The sequence below is a fragment of the Coenobita brevimanus genome, chromosome 19 (assembly GCF_032717465.1).
Source record: "Coenobita brevimanus isolate Jiangsu-jjx chromosome 19, ASM3271746v2, whole genome shotgun sequence".
Lineage (NCBI taxonomy): Eukaryota > Metazoa > Arthropoda > Malacostraca > Decapoda > Coenobitidae > Coenobita > Coenobita brevimanus.
The window spans coordinates 27,293,777-27,314,791 of NC_136972.1; the positions used below are offsets into that span (position 1 = coordinate 27,293,777).

The 21,015-nt window shown below is 47.3% G+C and overlaps 1 protein-coding gene across 2 annotated transcripts in view; it reads right to left on the reverse strand.

Annotated features, from left to right (window-relative positions):
- Positions 1-21,015, reverse strand: part of exd (PBX homeobox extradenticle) — a 654,526-nt gene that overhangs the window by 45,555 nt on the left and 587,956 nt on the right. For both annotated transcript variants that reach the window (XM_080266197.1, XM_080266196.1), the window contains exon 3: positions 12,907-13,145. In XM_080266197.1, the coding sequence (XP_080122323.1) occupies positions 12,907-13,145 (239 nt within the window). The remainder of the gene's footprint in view (positions 1-12,906; positions 13,146-21,015) is intronic.

Consider the following 21,015-nt stretch of genomic DNA (forward strand, 5'->3'; position numbering starts at 1 on the left):
GTGTGGTGTGGTGGTATTATGCAAGGTGTGGTGTGGTGTGGTGTGGTGGTATTATGCATGGTGTGGTGTGGTGTGGTGGTATTATGCATGGTGTGGTGTGGTGTGGTGTGGTGGTATTATGCAAGGTGTGGTGTGGTGTGGTGGTATTATGCAAGGTGTGGTGTGGTGTGGTGGTATTATGCAAGGTGTGGTGTGGTGTGGTGTGGTGGTATTATGCAAGGTGTGGTGTGGTGTGGTGTGGTGGTATTACGCAAGGTGTGGTGTGGTGTGGTGGTATTATGCAAGGTGTGGTGTGGTGTGGTGGTGGTATTATGCAAGGTGTGGTGTGGTGGTATCAAGCAAGGTGTGGTGTGGTGTGGTGTGGTGGTATTATGCAAGGTGTGGTGTGGTGTGGTGGTATTATGCAAGGTGTGGTGTGGTGGTATTATGCATGGTGTGGTGTGGTGTGGTGTGGTGGTATTATGCATGGTGTGGTGTGGTGTGGTGGTATTATGCAAGGTGTGGTGTGGTGGTATTATGCATGGTGTGGTGTGGTGTGGTGTGGTGGTATTATGCAAGGTGTGGTGTGGTGTGGTGGTATTATGCAAGGTGTGGTGTGGTGTGGTGTGGTGGTATTATGCAAGGTGTGGTGTGGTGTGGTGGTATTATGCAAGGTGTGGTGTGGTGTGGTGGTGGTATTATGCAAGGTGTGGTGTGGTGTGGTGGTGGTATTATGCAAGGTGTGGTGTGGTGTGGTGTGGTGGTATTATGCAAGGTGTGGTGTGGTGTGGTGGTATTATGCAAGGTGTGGTGTGGTGTGGTGGTGGTATTATGCAAGGTGTGGTGTGGTGTGGTAGTATTATGCAAGGTGTGGTGTGGTGTGGTGCAGGAAGGGTCAACATGGCAAGACAAACACAGTGTCAGACATCCTACTGCTCCCTCCTTCCCTCTTCTCTCTCTCTCTTCCCTCCCTCCCTTCTCCTCCTTCCCTCCCTCCCTCCTCCCTCCCTCCCTCCCTCCTCCTCCTTCCCTCCCTCCCTCCTTCATCTCTCCCTATTTTCTTTACCGCCTTAATTCTTCTTTTTTTCCTCTCTCTCATCCTCTCTTCTCTCCTTCCCTCTTCTCCTCCTTCCCTACCTCTTCATCGCTTCCTCTCTCCCCCCTCTCTCTCTCTCTCTCTCTCTCTCTCTCTCTCTCTCTTCCTCTCTCTCTCACAAACCTTCCCTCCCTCTTACATATCCTCTCTCACACACATCTTCCCTCCCTCCCTCTCCCTCTCCCTCCCTCCTCTCACACTCTCCATTTTCTTAAGAGAAGCAAAAGGTGGTAAGTTACTGGTAGTTGTAGACCCCTCCCCCCCCCTCCCTCTCTCTCTCTCTTTCTCTCTCTCCCTCTCTCTCTCTCTTGCCTATCTGTAGCTTTCTGTCTGTCTGTCTGTCTGTCTGTCTCTCTCTCTCTCTCTCTCTCTCTCTCTCTCTCTCGTCCTTTAAATTCCTCCTCCTCCCCTCTCTCCCTCCCTCCTTCAACTTCCTTCCCTACCTCCTCCACGTTACTCTCGTCTCTCAATTCTCTCCACCACTCCTTATCTCTCCGCCGCAATGTCTCCTCACTTTCTCTTTCTACCATATTTGTCATTTTATTTATATTTATTTACAGCTTTGTATTCTTATTCTTTATCATGATTTATTTACTCTACTTTTCTCTATACGATATATATTTAGAAAGAGCTGGGTGTGTGTGTGTGTGTGTGTGTGTGTGTGTGTGTGTGTGTGTGTGTGTGTGTGTGTGACAGACAGGTAGACAGATACGGATGGATGGAGAGAGAGAGAGAGAGAGAGAGAGAGAGTTAGGGTAGGGAAAGGGGCAAATAAAAGAGGAAGAGGAATGAGAGAGAGAAGGGGGGAAGGGGAGAGAAAGAGGGGGAGGATGAGAGAAGGGAGAGGGGAGAAGCAAACAGAGGAGATATGAGAGGGGTGAGGGGAGAGGAGGGGAAGAAAACTGGAGAGGGGAGGGAAGAGAAGAGGAGAGGGGAGGGTAGACAAGGAAAGGAAAGGGGGAAAGTGGAAGAGGGAGGGGAGAGACGGGGAAGAGGAGAAAGGAAAGAGTGGGTGGGAGAGGAGGCTGGGGAGGTTAGAGGGGAGAAGGAAGAAAAAGAAACACAAAGGGGGAAAGGAAAGGCAGGAAAAGGGACGGGGAGAAAAAATAGGGGTGAAGGGAAGAGGGGGGGAGAAGGCAGAGAAAACAGAAGGGGAGAAGATGGAGGGAAGAGGAGGGGAGAGGAAGGAAAAGCCCTGGAAGAAAGGAGGGAGAAGACAGAGGAGAAAGGGAGAAGAAAGAGAGGGGGGAAGGGGAGGAAGGAAGATGTAAGTTGAGCGGTGTGTGTGAGAGAGGGAGGAGGGGGAAGGAAAAAAATACACCCATTTCTATTCTGCAAGGGAGCGTCACCAGGTTGGGGGAGAGGGGAGGGGGTTGGTGGGGTGGGGGAGGGGGTTGATGAGGTGGGGGGAGGGGGGAGAAAGGGGGGGATATCTATGTGACAGGGGAAGCATCTGTGCCACCCTCACCACTCACCCTCACCACTCATAACACACCACCACCACCTTCACTAAAACTACGCTTATATATATTGTCAGATCTTCGCTTCTTTTCCCCCCCCCCACCTCACCACTCTAACATCACCCTCATTCTCACCACTCACACAGCCTCATCACTCATCCTCACCACTCACATCACCACCTTTGCTACTGCAACGCATATATTATTGGTGCCACTTTCTTCTCACCACCCTCACCACACAAAATCAACAAACTCACAATTCATTTTCACCACTCACACACAGCCTCATCACTCATCCTCACCACAGTCACCACCGCTACGCTTATACCTTTTCATTTTTTTTTTACACATCTAGCTCACCACTAACACTAATCTCACCATTAACCCTACTCATCACCCACCCTCATCACTCATATGTCACTATCACTCACCCCAGTCACCACTCATCTTACTCATCACCCAAACCAACACCACCACAACTCTACCTACCACCACAACCACCACAACTACAATACTGTTATTAACTTGGCCTAAAACTGCCGTCTCTCCATCTTGAATGCTGAGGTGTAACAATAGACTAACACTGGAATATGATGCTAGTCACGAAGAAGTGCTATGGAAAGGATGTAGAGTCGTAGTTTCTCTGCCACTGAAATACGTAAAATAAGCTGCATAAGGACGAAAATCTGGGCCCAGAGTAAAAATGATATACCACAGTTGCGCTACCACAACTACCACTACCATACCTACCACCCTCCTTGCCACCAGTACCACAACTACCACGATACCACTCCTCGTACCAATACTACACCATCACACTCAAACACTCTCACCACCACTATCACAACTATCACCACCACAACCACAACTACCAATACTACCGCAATTACATGGTACACCCAACACTACCACAACCACCAGAACTACTACATCAACTACCAAAGAACCAGCGCTACCACACCTACCACACCAATTACCAAACAACCAGTCGTACTCCATCTACCACAACTACCACAATTACCACAACTACCACAACTGCAGCGCCATGTTTCACGACTGCAGGGGTGTAATTTACTTCTGGTGTGACAGGCTACATTCCCACACCTCACCTGCCTCACCCTGCCTCACCCTTCACCTGCCTGCCTCATCCTGCCTCCCTCTTTCCCCCCACTATCTCACCCCTGAACTCTTCTCTCCTCATTGTTCTTCCCTTGCTTTCCTCACCCTGCCTCACCCTTCACCTGCCTGCCTCACCCTGCCTCATCCTTCACCTGTCTCTCTCACCCTGCCTCACCCTTCACCTGCCTGCCTTACCCTGCCTCACCCTTCACCTACCTGCCTCACCCTACCTCATCCTTCACCTGTCTCTCTCACCCTGCCGCATCCTTCACCTGTCTCTCTCACCCTGCCGCATCCTTCACCTGTCTCTCTCACCCTGCCTCATCCTTCCTCACCCTTTATCTGCTCACCCTTCAACTGCCTCATTGTCTCACCCTTCACCTGCCTCACCTCTTACCTGCCTCACCCTTCACCTGCCTCACCCCTCCAACACTACCAACTCTCTCCCTTTCCCTCACCCTTCTTCCTCCGTCACTCCACACCATCCCCTCCATTTCCCCCTCCTCACCCCTTTCTCTCTCCTTCCCTCCTCTCACTTCTCTCCTTCCTCCCCTCTCCTCTCCCTCCTCCCCACTTTTTTTTCCTCACTCTCCTACCCTCTCCCCGCTTCCTTTCTCTTCTCTCTCCCCTACCACTTCCTTCCCGTTTCTCATCCTCTCCCCTCCTGTCCTTCTTTCCTCCCCTCCCCTTCCCTCCTCACTTCTCTCCCCTCTTTCCTAACTTTCTCTCTTCTCTCCCCTCTCCTCTCCTCTCCCCTCGGCTCCCCTCCTCACTTCTCTCCCCTCTCCTAACTTTCTTCTCTCCCCTCTCCTCTCCTCTCCCCTCGGCTCCCCTCACTCCGATATTCTCCCCTCTCCCCCACTTCCCTCTTTTCTCTTACATCTTTTCCCATTTCCTCTTCCCCAATTTCTCTCTTCTCCTCCCTCCTCCCCACTTCTCTCCCCTCTCCCCTAACCACTTCTCTCTCCTCATCCCTCTCCATTATTCTCCCCTCTTCCCTCTCCACTTCTTTCTTCCCTAACCTGTCCCCCTTCCACTAAGCTCCCTTTCCCTCCCCACTTCTTCCTCCTCTTCCCTCCCCACTTCTCTCCCCTCTTCCTTCCCCACTTCTCTCTTCCCACCCCCGTCCCCTCCCCACTACGCTCCCTTTCCCTCCCCACTTCTCTCCCCTCTGCCCTCCCCACTTCCCTCCCCTCTCCCCTCCCCACTTCTCTCCCCTCCCCTCCCCCAATAATTCAATAGCAAGCCCACTCGGCAATATTACGCGGGGTGAGTGACAGGAGGGGAGGGGAGGGGAAGGGAGGGGAGAGGAGGGGAGGGGGAGGGAACAGGGAGAGAAGGAAAGGGAAGACAGGAGGAGAAAGGGACGTGGGAGAGACTGAATGAGAGAGAGAGAGAGAGAGAGAGAGAGAGAGAGAGAGACAGACAGAGAGAATAGGGAGTCTGAGGGGAAGGGAGGGGAGTAGGGGAGAGGGGAGAGGAAGGGGGGAAGGCAGTGGTTAGGCAGAGAGGATATGACCGGAGAACAGATCGTTACTGGGTAGGGACACAAACACCTAAGGGTCTTTTGGTCTAGGCTAATCTGTCAAAAGTCGGCGTTACGTACAAAAAATAGGCACATAAATAGAAAATGAGGTGGTCTCGGGGTGGTGGCTAAGTGGTAAGGGAGTTGGACTGGTGGCCGGAAGAACGCGAGAACAATGCCAGGCTGCGGCGGGTAGTAGTAGTAGTAGTAGCAGTAGTAGTAGTAGTAGAAATAATAATAATAATAATAATAATAATAATAATAATAATAATAATAATAATAATAACTGTATACATGGGAGGTTAACCATGCACGCAAAATTATTACACACAAATTCCATACTAGATATACATAATTATTTTCATGACTATACAATACTTATCACATTACGCTTTATCCCTACTCAGTAACGACACTAACCCATCACACCACCTTCATTCATATACCCGGCCTCTCTCTCTCTCTCATACACACACACTATCCTGTTCTAACTCTTCCCCTCCGCTCTCACACTCTCTCCGTCTCTTTCCCTTTCTCTCCTCCGCTCTCCATCTCCCTCCCTCTCACATTTCTCTCACTCTTTCCCCTCTTCCTCTCTCCTCTCAATCTCCATTCCTCCACCCCCTCCTCTCTCGCTCTCTCCTTTTTCCCTCCCTTAAATCTACCTTTCCTCCTTCTCCCCTGCCTCTCTCTCTCTCTCTCTCTCTCTCTCTCTCTCTCTCTCTCTCTAAAAGAAAATCTTGGAAGCCCCAGTCGCTACATTTAAAATAAATATAAAAACATGGTGCAGGTTCAGGCAGGGTCGTTAGAGAGAGAGAGAGAGAGAGAGAGAGAGAGAGAGAGAGAAAGAGAGAGAGAGAGAGAGAGAGAGAGGGGGGACAAAGGTATGAGAAAAATATATCTATTTTAATATACAGTGTATATACATATGTATATAAGGTATATTATATATACATGTATTAATACTATATATATATATATATATATATATATATATATATATAGAAGAGGGAGAGAGAGAGAGAGAGAGAGAGAGAGAGAGAGAGAGAGAGAGAGAGAGAGAGAAGGTTCAGGGAGAGTCGTTAAGGGAGTGAGAGAGGAAGGGAGAGAGAGTGAGAGAGGGAGAGACATTAACGACCTGGACTACCACTACTACCACCATCACTACCACTACTACCACCATGACTACTAGCATCATCACTACTACCATAATCACTACCATTACTATCACCATAACTACCACGACTAACACCATCACTACAACCATTTTCACCATCAGTACCACTACTACCATCACAACCACTACCACCACCATTACCATCACTACTACCACCATCACTACCATCACTACTACCACTACCATTACCACCACAACTACCACCATCACAACCACAACTACCAACATTGCACTCACCACTCTCTATTTCACCAACACTATACACCACCGAGAGAGAGAGAGAGAGAGAGAGAGAGAGAGAGCCGCCTTAAAAATCCCGCTCTGAAACTCGAGGGCGAGGTAACAAAGGCGGGCCGTGATGGACGTTCGCTTCGCTATTTCTGACTCAAAATTGCCTCCGTGAAATACTTGCGCTTCGGGGACGTGCGTCGAATACGGCTCTCTCTCTCTCTCTCCCTCTCTCTCTCTCTCTCTCTCTCTCTCTCTCTCTCTCTCTCTCTCACATTCTGGCTCTCTTCTGTTTCTCTCATACACACGCTTTCCTTCTCATGCTTTCTCTCTTTACTGACTTTTTTCTAGTTTATCTCTCTCTCTCTCTCTCGGTTTCTTGGTCTCTGTCTCTCCTGTTCTCTTCCACTGTCCCTGGTTTTCTCGTTTTCGTTGTTTCATCCTCCCTCGCTTTCTTTGTCTCTGTCTCTGTCTGTCTGTCTCTGTCTCTCTCTCTCTTACTCTGCTTCTATCATGCTCTTTGTTCCCTCTCTCTCTTTGCCTCTAACTACCATTTTCTTAGTCTTTTTCTGTTCTCTCTCTCTCTCTCTCTCTCCTTTGTCTTTCTCCGTGCCTCACTCTCCCTGGTTCCTGTGCCTATTGCCTCTCCTCTCCTCTCCTCTCCTCTCTCTCTCTCTCTCTCTCTCTCTGCCAGAATACAACGTTCCCTGCTCCACTCCTGCCTCTCCCTCCCTCCCTCCCTTTACTCCCCTTCTGCCTCACCCTCCTGCCTCTCTCCACTGCCTCTCCTTCCTCTGATACTTCCTCCCCTTCCCCCCTCTTCCTCTTCCTCTCTCTCTCTCTCCTTCCTCCCTCTGCCTTTCCCTCACCTCCTGCCTACCTCCGCTCTCTATACCTCTCTTCCTGCCTCACTATGCGTCTCTCTCCTTCTCCTTCCTCTTCTGCCTCTTTCTTGTACTGTACGTCCTCTTCTGCCTCCCTCTGCCTCCCTCTTCTGAATCTGCCTCAACATTTCCCCCTCCTGCCTCCGCTTTTCCTGCCTCTCCTTCTTGTGCTTTCCCTCCTCCTTCTGCCTCTCCTGCCTTTCTCTTCTGCCTCTCCTCCTCCTTCACCTTCTTCCTCTCTCTCGTCTTCTTTCCTGTTTCCATCGGCTCTCCACTCCCCCCCCCTCTCTCTCTCTCTTTCTCTCTCTCTCTCTCTCTCTCTCAGCACACTAGCACAGAACATTACGCCATAATTATAGAACAGCACATCACACCACCACACTAAACCACACCACCACACACCACACCACCACATTACACCACCACATAACACCAAAACAGTATGATCCTAGCACCACAGCAGCACACAAATCAACAGCACCACATCACACATATGAACACAAATCCACACTATAACACAACAGCACCACATCACACCACAATGCCACATCACATCAAAATAACATCACAACAGAACAGGATCCCGAGCACTTCATACCACAAAGCATCACACCAGAACACCACAGGGCAACCAGACTCTACCACATCACACCATAGCACCATACACGTCACACCACACCACACACCATCAATTAAAATACCATAACAGCACAAGGCTCCACCACCACAAACTTCCACAATACCAGCAGTCACACCACACCACCATTACACCATACCACAGTGGCACACCAAGCACTCAGCACCACAACATACCACACCACACACCACATCACACCACACCACACCTCTTCCTACAACACTCGCTAAACACACTAACTCTAACCTGCACTAACTTCAGAGAGAGAGAGAGAGAGAGAGAGAGAGAGAGAGAGAGAGAGTAAATCCTTCTCCGTGTCATCATTTATTCATCTTTCCTTCCCTTATATCTTCCTCCTATTTCCTCCTCTTCCTATTTTTCCTCTTTTCATCTTCTTCAGTTTCCCTTACATCCTCCTGTCTCCTCTCCTCTTCCTTCTTCCTCCTCTCTTCCCTCCTTCTCTTCCCTATTCCTCCTCCTCCTCCTCCTCCTCTTTTCCCCTCCCTTCTTCCTTTCCTTTCTCCTTCTCTCCCCCTCCCTCTCTTCCTCGCTATTCTCTCACTCTCTCTCATTTCCATTTTCTCCTCTCCCATTCTTACCATCCATCTACTTCCTTCCCCATTCTCTCACCTCCCCTCTTCCTCTCTTCCATTTTCCCCTCTTCTCTTCCCTCCCTCTTTCTTCCCCTCTTCCTTTTTATTCCCCTTCGTCATGCATCCATCTCTTCCCTCCCCCTTCCCCTCCCCTCCTCAACCTCCTATCCTTCCCCTTCTCTCCATCTTTTCTTTCCTTCCTTCCTTCCCTTTCACTCTTTCTTTACCTTCTTTCTTTCCTTCACTTTTTCTCTTCCCTCACCTACTCCCTCATTCTCCGCCCTCTCTCTCTTTCTCTCTCCCCCTTCTTTCCTCCACCATTCTCCCCTGCCTTTCTCTTCATGTCTCCTCTCTCCCTTTCCTTCTCCCTTCCTCCCCTCCCTCCCTTCGTCAATTATTCCCTCCCTCCTTTTCTCTTCTCCTCCCTTCTCCCTCTCCTCCTCCCACGTTCCTCCTTGTCTCCCTCCCTCTCCCCCTCCCCCTCCCCCCTCAACCTCCTATCCTTCCCCTTCTCTCCATCTTTTCTTTCTTTCCTTCCTTCCCTTTCACTCTTTCTTTACCTTCTTTCTTTCCTTCACTTTTTCTCTTCCCTCACCTACTCCCTCATTCTCCGCCCTCTCTCTCTTTCTCTCTCTCCCTTCTTTCCTCCACTATTCTCCCCTGCCTTTCTCTTCATGTCTCCTCTCTCCCTTTCCTTCTCCCTTCCTCCCCTCCCTCCCTTCGTCAATTATTCCCTCCCTCCTTTTCTCTTCTCCTCCCTTCTCCCTCTCCTCCTCCCACGCTCCTCCTTGTCTCCCTCCCTCTCCCCCTCCCCCTCCCCCCTCCCCCTTCCCTCAGTCTCTCCCTCCCTCTTCCCCCTCCACCCTCCCCTTTCCTTCTGGCTTTTTAACATTCAATCATAGTGTTCATTTTGAGATGGCACCGAAGGAGGAGGAGGAGGAGGAGGAGGAGGAGGAGGAGGAGGAGGAGGAGGGAGGAGGAGGAGGAGGAGGAGGAGGAGGAGGAGGAGGAGGAGGAGGAGGAGGAGGATAGATAGACAGATAGAGAGAGAGAGAGAGAGAGAGAGAGAGAGAGAGAGAGAGAATGTATTGGAGGGAAGATGGTAGAGAAAAGAGAAGAGAGGGGAGAGATGGAGGGATTTCTCTCTCTTACTCTCTCTCTCTCTCTCTCTCTTCTTTTTGCTCCCCCTAAAATTTGTGAGGCTTTGGCATTAATCAAGAAAGGGAGAGGGGAGGGAAGAGAGAGAGAGAGAGAGAGAGAGAGAGAGAGAGAGAGAGAGAGAGAGAGAGAGAGAGAGAGAGAGAGAGAGGATATGGAAAAAAGAAACTGAAAAAAATAAGTGAAAATGTAAATATAAAGGGGAAACTACAAAAAAAACTTTAATTCCAATCTTTCAAAAATAAAGGAAAAAATCGAACTCACTTGCCACGGGTCAAAGTTCAATAATATTACTTGTGGGTGAGCCTTTAAATTCTCTCTCTCTCACTCTCTCTCTCTCTCTCTCTCTCTCTTCCCCTCCTTTCCTTCCTTCTCCTTTCATTTTCTCTCCTTTCCTGCCTTCACTGCCCTCTCTCTCTCTCTCTCTCTCTCTCTCTCCTTTCCTTCCTTCTCCTTTCATTTTCTCTCCTTTCCTTCCTTCACTGCCCTCTCTCTCTCTCTCTCTCTCTCTCTCTCTCTCTCTCTCTCTCTCTCTCTCTCTCTCTCTCTCTCCCTAATGCTCCATCACTCTCTCACCTCCTCCATCACCACTCAGCACGCCATCTCCTCACCACCACCACCACCACCACCACCAACTATTACTATTATTCCTATCACCATCTTCACTACCACTGCCACTTCACAACTATACAACTACAACTATTATCACAACCATTAACACCATTATAACTATCGCTACTATCTTCACTACAGATACTACCACCATAACTACCTTTCACACCACTTACATAACCATCACTACCACCAACACCATACTCACACTACCACCATCACTACTGTTAATACCACTTTCGCAACAGTACTATAACCACTACCACCACTACCACTACTGCTACCACCACTACCACCACCACCACGACTATCACTACTACTACTACTACTACTACTGCAGGTTCTCATAGCTACAGTCTCGCTCTTTTTCCCCCCAACTCTCTAATGTTTAATAAATGACTTCCCTATTCTCTCTTTCCCTCTGCCTACGACCTCCAATCTTTTAAACATAGTGAGCTGCCATCCCGAAATGTGCGGATCTTAAATGAATGTGTGTGTGTGTGTGTGTGTGTGTGTGTGTGTGTGTGTGTGTGTGTGTGTGTGTGTGTGTGTGTGTGTGTGTGTGTTTTCAGTTTTTTTTTTTTGAAGGTTCGGGTTCTTTATCTATTTTCTTTTTTAATAACATATATGGCAAGTCCTCCAAATCTCCCTTCCCAGCGCTCCCTCTATTTCTTTCCCCCTGTCTTCCTCCCAATTCCCCCCTTCCATCTCTCAACCTCCCTCAATTCCCCTCAAGTGTTCCCCCTGTCCCTCCCTTTAGACCTTAGACATACTCCCTCCCCCTCCCCTCCCCAAAGATCTCCCCTCCCCCTCCCCTCCCCTCCCCTCCCCTCCCCTCCCCTCCCCCTTCAGGTCTCCCCCCTCCCCCTTGAGATACTCCTTTGTCCTACGTGGGGAAGAATAAGAAGCAAGTCATTAAGTGGAGGTTGGGCCTTATTCCCCCCCCTCCCTCCCTCTCTCTCTCTCTCTCTCTCTCTCTCTCTCTCTCTCTCTCTCTCTCTCTCTCTCTCCACTAATAGGCTCGAGGGGGGTGGTGTGTGGCTGTGGTTGTGGTGTGGTATGATATTGTGTGTGGTAATGATGATGTGGTGTGGTACATCTTGGTGGTCATTGTGTGGTGTGGCCTGCTGGTTTCGTGGTGGTGGCGGTGTGGTAGTCGTGGTGTGGTGTGGTAGTGTGGTGTGGCTGCAGTGGATAATGGTGGTGTGTAGTTGTTGTCTGATGGGGGTGGTGTGGTGGTATGGTGTAGTAGTGTAGTATACGGGAGGGGTGATCGTAGGGGGTAGGTTTGTGGTGTGACTGTGGTAGGAAAGTACACACACACACACACACACACACACACACACACACACACACTACACACCACAGCAGAAGGATGAAATATTTACAAAGGGATCGTAAAACAAAGGTAGTAAAAACCACAGAATGGAAAACTACTGTACAAAGGGAATCCAATGAAATGATTTACGTATACAAAATAGGACAAGGATAGTGTTATTTATAGGGGGAATCAACACAATAGGTCCAGAAAATGTTCATAGGGAAGAAACACGTAAAGATGGAACTAAATGCATCCAATGTTATTCTTTTATGAGAAAACAAAGACAAAAAAAAGGCCAGAGAAAAATAGTTATCAAAGAAATACGTAACCCATATACACCAATAAGAAGCAAAAACAAAAATATAATAAAAATAAATAATAATAATAATAATAATAATAATACCGTAATAATAATAATAATAATAATAGTAATAATAATAATAATAGTAATAATAATAATAATAATAATAATAGTAGTAGTAGTAGTAGTAGTAGTAGTAGTAGTAGTAATAATAATAATAATAATAATAATAATAATAATAATAATAATAATAAAGACAGCATAAAACAATAAAAAAGAGAGCAAGGAAAATTCTGCCTATAGAGAGCACTGAAAATGCAAACACAACAGAATAATATACACAAAACAATACAAAAAAGAACTATTATGAAAATTTACATATCAGTCAAAAGGTCACTAGCAATATTAAGATGACAAAAAGAAGAAATTGGGAGCCATATCAAATTAATATAAAACAGTATAATTAAAAACAAGAGGATGCATATAGAGAAAAGAAAAAAAAAAGCACGAATTATATAGAAAAAAAGTCCAGGGGAATTTAATATGAAACAATACGTCTTAAATACGAAAAAAAAATCTTACCTAAACTGAGCAAAACTTATGAAAGAAGTGAAATAAGTAAAATATAATCCCCAAGTTAGATTATATTTACCAAACTAATAAGGAACTACAAAGCAAAAAAATCAGCCTTCAAAAATCACGTAAATCCACCTAAAATTAAAATAGAAACTGGTAAAAGGGAAAACAAATCACCCACAGGATCCGTCCATCACAGAAAACGGGCGCGGCGAGAAGACTAGGCGAGGGGGGACTCACCTGTTCGTACTTCTCGAGCTCCTGGTGGTAAATCTGTCTGATCTGGGAAAGCTTGGCGCGGTAGTCGGAATGCTCGATGGCGGAGTCACCTGCACCAGCGGCGGCGGTGGCGTTAGCGGCGGCCCCGGCTCCCCCGCCCTTCTCAGGACCCGCCACGCCCTCCGCAATCAGCATGTTGTCGAGGCGCATCAGCTGTGGGTCCGGGGGCTCCTCTTCCTGCGTGTTCCTCAGCGACAATACTGGAAAGGAGAGAGACACGAGTGAGACCAGGTGCGCTACAAAATGAGAGAGAGAGAGAGAGAGAGAGAGAGAGAGAGAGAGAGAGAGAGAGAGAGAGAGAGAGAGAGAGAGACCTCAACCTTTATTACACTAACTTGGCCTAAAATTGCCATCTCTCCATCTTCAAAGCTGAGGTCAGGTTAACCCTTTCATGCCGACTGATAAGTTTGGTATCTTCTCTCTCTCTCTCTCTACCTACCTACCTACCTACCTTTGACCCCCGCAGTAGTCTTGTAAGTACAGATCCACGCATCTCAAATGAAGGGGGGATCTTGTTTCTCTTCATCCAATTAATTTCGAGGGAACAAGTTTTCTCTCTCTCTCTCTCTCTCACACACACACACACACACACACACACACACACACACACACACACACACACACACACACACACGATTTTCTTCAGCTTTGGAGTAGTGAGACCTCAGAAAAAAAAAATAGCTAGATTTGAAGGAAAATGGACGTCTGAAAGAATTGACAAGGGGAAAAATGGAAGGGAGAAAAATGGGGAAAAACAAGAATATGCGGAAAAGGTGACGTGTTAGTGGGGAGGGGGATTGCAGCTGGGTCAAGGGGAGGTTGGGGAGGAGGGGGGTGAGGGGAGAGGGGGAGGAGGTAGGCCAAGGGGGGCTGGAGGGGGCGCGTCTCCCCTACCAGCTAATAAGTTTAATAAGCCTCACAATGACTGCAGAGCGTGTGATTAGGGGGTGGGTGAGGGGGGGGATGTGGAGGAAGAGGAGGGGGATGTGGAGGAAGCGGGGGGGATGTGGAGGAAATGGAAGATGGAGGGAAAGAAACATTAAGAAGAAGCGGGAGGGGCAGTGACCGGAAGAAGCGGAAAGGGGAAGGAAATATGAAAGGGAGGGCTGGGTATGCGGAGGGAAAAGGGATTGTTTTTATTTCCATTCCTTGTATTCGACTATTCATTAAAATTTCCTTCGAGGTATTTCGTTCAGATCACACACACACACACACACACACACACACACACACACACACACAATTTCTCTTGAAGGAATAGTGTGTGTGTGTGTGTGTGTGTGTGTGTGTGTGTGTGTGTGTGTGTGTGTGTGTGTGTGTGTGTGTGTGTGTGTGATGAGAGAGAAGTGAGAGGACAGGTAAGAGAAGGAAAAAAAAAAAAAAACAGAGAACTTGACAAGACTTCCTTCAGCATCTCTCTAAGTCCTCTGCATCTCTCTAGTTTCCTGTACGTCTTTTCAGGTCACTTCATTTCTTCTTTCTAAAATCTTCAAAAATAAAACAATAACACAAACGCTCCACATACAAATTAAAAACATTAAATTACACTGTTCTAACTATCCTATAACATTTCCACAACTACCAATTAACATTCTAGCCCACTCCTATTACTACTCTACTATATCTATTGTCATCTCAACTGTACTCCTTTTACTGTAACTTGGCAAAGAGTTTCGTCCTTTTGCTGCTTATTTCACGTAGCTCAGTGCCAGAAAAACACAATACTGCAGCTCTACATCCTTTCTACAAAACTTCTTCGTGACTAGCATCATATTCCAATGCTAATCTCTTGTTACAACTCAGCAGTCAAGATGGTGAGATGGCAATTTTAGGCCAAGTTAGAGTAAAATGAGTATAGAACCTCGTATTAGCCAATATATGGTGACATACGGCGCTAGTCACGAAGAAGTGCTATGGGAAGGATGTAGAGCCATAGCACTTTCATTTTCTCCCACTGAGGTAGGTGAAATAAGCTACACAGGGACGAAAACCTGGGCCAGGTGAAAGTGAGAGTACTGCAGGTGTTTGAGTCTCCTTATGGCCTTATTTTCACCAGGTAAGGAGGCGTCTCACCACTTCTTCGTGACTAGCATACAGGTATACTTGGCACGTTAATATACCTGCTGTTTGTGTAATATGTATAAAAAATTAACACATCAGCACCTCTCTCTCTCTCTCTCTCTCTCTCTCTCTCTCTCTGAACATAAAATCATTGCTGAATATACGTCCACTTAACCTCCACTACTGCCGCATTTGACATCATCATCATCATCATCATCATCATCCCTACACCACAAGACACCAAAAACACAAATGTCACCACAAACATCACATCAACATCACACCAGCATCAATCTCACCATATCACACCACCACACCCCCCCATCACGCACCTCAACATCCGTACACAACAACTCACACCACCATCACATGCCACCATAACACAGCACCACCACTACACACCATAACACCATATCACACCACAACAAAAACAAAAAAACACCACTACAAAGGAGAAGAGAGAATAGCAGCACACCACAACATACGTAACACCACAAACAACACACCACAACTGCACAAATCCGGCCAAAATCACACCACAAATAAATGTCTAAAATAACCATAGCATCACACCACACAGCATCACAATATACAGCACCACAGCACATAGCACCACAACATTATAACACAGCACCACAACTCACAGTACAACATTTAGCGCCACAACACACCACAACACCACAACACACGGCACCACAAATAGCATCACACCCGCACAAACCCATTCAACACAACACCACATCGGACCACTAACACCAATAACACCACTACCACAGCACACATAACACCACACACAGCACAGACCCGAGCAGCAACAGCACAACACCGCAGGCAGCAGAGGCAGAAGCAGACGCCGTAATAAAGGCAGACACGCAAGCAGGAGATCAAAGCAGAGGCAGAGCGAGGTCAATTTCAAGCACACGCACTCATAACACGCCCGTCGGTGCTAAAAGATAACACAGTGATAACACGCCCTTCCCTGCTACTGATAACACCGTGATATGATAACACGCCCTTCCCTGCTACTGATAACACCGTGATATGATAACACGCCCTTCCCTGCTACTGATAACACCGTGATATGATAACACGCCCTTCCCTGCTACTGATAACACCGTGATATGATAACACGCCCTTCCCTGCTACTGATAACACCGCCCTGAGAGATAACAGCATAACACATGGACGGTGTTATGAGATAGTAAGGTGATACAAAGATAACACGATAACACCTGCCGGCGTGGATAACACCAAGGTAGCACAACATAACACGGTGATATAACAAATAACACCTTGAAAACACATAACACAATAACACTGCCATTAAAACACCTGGATTTTCACCTGCATTTCACTACATCCATCCCTTCCTCATTCGTACTTGGTCAGCATGGGGATGGGTATATATCTAATTAACTACACCTTTTTCACACTAACTTGGTCGAGATTTTCGTCCTTTTGCAGCTTTTTTCACGTAGCTCACGTAGCCTAACACCTTTTCCTTAGCGATTTACTTTATTACACCCTACCGTCTTCTTCTGAGCTATAAATCCTTCCAATATCGCTATACTCTGCATTAATAACGTACAAAAGGATATTAACTAGCCAAATCCAAAAACAAATCGCTAAGAAAGAGGTGTTAGGGAGATTCCTTCATTAACGAGAATATAAACAAAAGACACGTATTCCCGTCGAGTAAGGAGACGCCCTAACACCTTTTCCTTAGCGATTTATTCTAGGATATAGCTAGTTAATATCCATTTGTACGTTAGTACGGCAATATTGGAAGGGCTTTACAACACAGAAAAGGACAGTAATAAGCAAAATAAATCGCTCTGAAGAAGGTGTTAGGGACTTCCTAAGATTTTCTCAGAAGAGGCGAAATATTAGGAAAACTTTTGACTCTACCAAGCACATGTTCCTTATCGATTTATTTTCCTGTATTACACCCTGATATTTCCCTGTAAGTTACTCCTACCGTTGCAATATCGACCTGGTTGGCATCAATAATATACAAGAGAATATTCACATACAAAGTGCCGAACAAATCGCCACGGAAGAGGTGTTAAGATCTCTTCAAGGTCACGATACAGTTGATGGTTTTATTCAGGTATGGTGAAGCTTTTCCAACTGAACGGGTGGTGGTGGTGGTGGTGGTGGTAGCAGTAGTAGTAGTAGTAGTAGCTGTTGTTGTTGTAGTAGTTATTGTATTGTTGTTATTGTTGTTGTTGTTGTAGTAGTTATTGTATTGTTGTTGTTGTTGTTGTTATTATTATTATTATTATTACTATTATTATTGTTGTTGTTGTTGTACTTCCAGGCTCATCTGAAAGTGAACCCAGTGGACTGCAGGCTCACGCTCCGCCTCTGCAGTCCACCATCATCCTTTCAGGGGATTGGGAAGAAGGTGAGGGGAGGAAGGTGAGGAGAGGAAGGTGAGGAGAGGAAGGTGAGGGGAGGAAGGTGAGGGAAGGAAGGTGAGGGGAGGAAGGTGAGGGACGTTTGCATAACCAGGCAGTGGAGTTGCTCTCATGTCGGTGCCACCACGTGAAGGCGTCCCTCTCCACCACCACAGCAAGAAGTCATGGGTCATCGAAGGGAAGGGGTTGGCGGTGGGATAGAAAACTGAGTAACTTTTGAGACATTGTAAAGAAACTATTGGACCCTACTGTACTGGTGTGTGTGTGTGTGTGTGTGTGTGTGTGTGTGTGTGTGTGTGTGTGTGTGTGTGTGTGTGTGTGTGTGTGTGTGTGTGTGTGTGTGTGTGTGTGTGTGTGTGTGTGTGTGTGTGTGTGTGTGTGTGTGTGTGAGAGAGAGAGAGAGAGAGAGAGAGAGAGAGAGAGAGAGAGAGAGAGAGAGAGAGAGAGAGAGAGAGAGAGCGTGCCACAGGACCATAGAGCCAGGCAGGTGGTATGCCCCCTGCCTTGTCCCACGCTACATTATGCTCCACACACCCCCTCACCCCTCACCCCTCACCCCCACCCCTCACCCCTTCCCAACCCCTCACCCCCACCCTTTACCTCAGGGCAGATCAAAATAAACTATACACTCCATGCTCCACACCACGCCTCTCGAAGTTTGTAATATGCTCCTCTTTTCCTTCATTTATCTATCTGTCTATCTATTTACCTATCTATCTATCTATCTATCTATCTGCCAGTCTATTTATCTATCTATCGTATTTTATCCTCTCTACTCTGTTCTCCCCTCCATCTCTCTCCCATTTCCTTCCTTCACTTCCTGACTTGTTTTTCGCCTCTCTGTCTGTCTGTCTGTCTGTCTGTCTGTCTGTCTCTCTCTCTCACACACACACACACACACACACACACACACGCTCTAAACTCCCCATGCACGCTCCTCTCAGTACAACACAGAGCCTATCAAAACAAACCTCTCATTTTCCAGCGCCATTTTCTCCACCAAACGTAGACTCCCGCGCCAAAATTCGAATCCCAAAAAGGTAAGACAAGGGATTGGTCTCGTGGGGGGGGGGATCGGTCTCGAGGGGGAGGGGGGGACCGTCTGGTCTCTTGTTCCTACACCGTTATCTACTTTTGATTATCTACCTACCTACCAATCCCATGTCTACTTACCAACCCACCATATCTACCTACTTACCTTCTTAGCTACCGTCCTTCCTGCTTCCCTACCTACGCCTCCACCTACAGCCTACCTACCACCTCCCTCACCCACCTACTTACCTACCTACCTACCTTCCTATACCATTCATATGCCACCTTGCTCTCCGCCTCCTCACCCCTTACCTATCCACTCGTACCTACACAACTATCCACCCACCTATCTACCTATCTATCTACGGTACCTACTTACCTAACGACTAACCTTTAATCTACTGATCTGTTCTCCTCCCTCCCCACCTACCTACCTACCTACCACCCCTACTATCTTTCTCTTTCCCTCTCCACCCACCTTCCTACCTACCTACCTTCCTACCTACCTACTTACCTACCTATCCCTCCCAATACCTTTCCCATTCCCTCCCCAACCACCTTCCTACCTACCTACCTACTTACCTACCTACCTCTCCCTTTCCTTCCCAATCCACCTTCCTACCTACCTACCTACCTACCTCTCCCTTTCCCTCCCCACCCACTTCCTACCTACCTACCTACCTACCTACCCACCCCCAGCGCCATCCCCTTGCTGAAGGCGCTACACCTTTGCCTGGCCTGATGATGCTACCCCCTGCTGCACCACACTACCACACTGCCACCACACACGCTAACCACACCACCACCACCACAGCTATTGTTACTACCATACCTACCACAATGACCACCACCACAGCTACCGATTTCCTTTTGTTACCTACCACACCTAATCATAGTAACTAACTGTCACCACACACCTACCACCTACACCCACCATTAATACCACATTTACCACACTACTATTATCGTTCCTACCACAGCTACCAAACTGACTTTCTGTGGCTAACCGCTGGTGATATTAATAGTTACACACACACACACACACACACACACCATCACCACTACTGTTACTACCACACTACCACACACCACAAAGACTACCACAACTGGCCAACATGACACTCATCTACCACCACCACTACCAGGTACTACCACAATTATTACAACCACTACCACACAAACCAACTACCTACCACCTTCACTTCAACTACCACTGTCATCCCAACACCAAACACCACCACCACCACTACCACACTCACCCCAACAACCATAACTTTCACCACAACCTCTAACACTGTCTCCCATCGTTCAATTATATTTCACCACCACCACCACCACCACCACCACCACCATCATCATCATCAACAACAACAACAATTACAGTAGTTACCAATATAACCTCACACTACCACACCACAACCATCACCACACATGCATCATCACATCACCTATCATCACCTGAGTCAACACCATCATTTCCACTGCATCACATCAACACACAACCAGAATCATCACCACTACCACCAGCAAAGCATAACTATCATCACCATCATCATCACTACAGGCTTATAACGTTGCTAAATAATCTAAAAACAACATACTATCATCATCATCATCATCATCATCACCATCATCATCACATCCACCATACAACATCACAACCATCATTACCACACCAACACCATCATCATCACTACCATCATAACCACCACCAACACCATCATCATCACTACCATCATTACCACCACCAACATCATCATCATCACTACCATCATTACCACCACCAACACCATCATCATCACTACCATCATTACCACCACCAACATCATCATCATCACTACCATCATTACCACCACCAACACCATCATCATCACTGCCATCATCACCACAAAATACCACTGCATAACCATCTTTGCAAACTCTACAGCCACTGCCACAATCACCACACATCACCACAACCATCACCAAACTACAATCGCCAATACCACACAACACTATTTCCAGCACTATCATCATCAACACTACCACTACCACACCACACCACACCACACAACACACCATCATCACCACAACCCCCATCCACCATCCCTATCATCACCAACACTACCACAACCACACACCACACCACACCACACATCACCATCACCACAACCCCTACCACCATCCCTATACCTCATCAACACCACCACTACCACAATCACACACCACACCACAGCACTATCATCGCACCATCACAACCTCCCCGTACCACCACCATCCCTATACCTCACCACCGCCACCACGATGAACGAAAACAAGTGAAAAGCGATTGAAAAAAGTGAACGTAACTTTTTGCCCCATTTCGCAAAACAGTTCGGTCGACACGCGTATTAAATTAAATGTTTTAAAATAGATTGGCCATTGTCAGAACTCAAATTGCCTTTTTTTATGCGGACATTCCCCGCTGTTGGTTCAATTTCGCCTCTTCATGTCCAATGGGGGGTGGAAGGGGGTGGGGGAGATGGGGGAAGGGGCGGGGGAGAAAGGGGAAGGGGTGGGATATGGGGAAGGGGTGGGG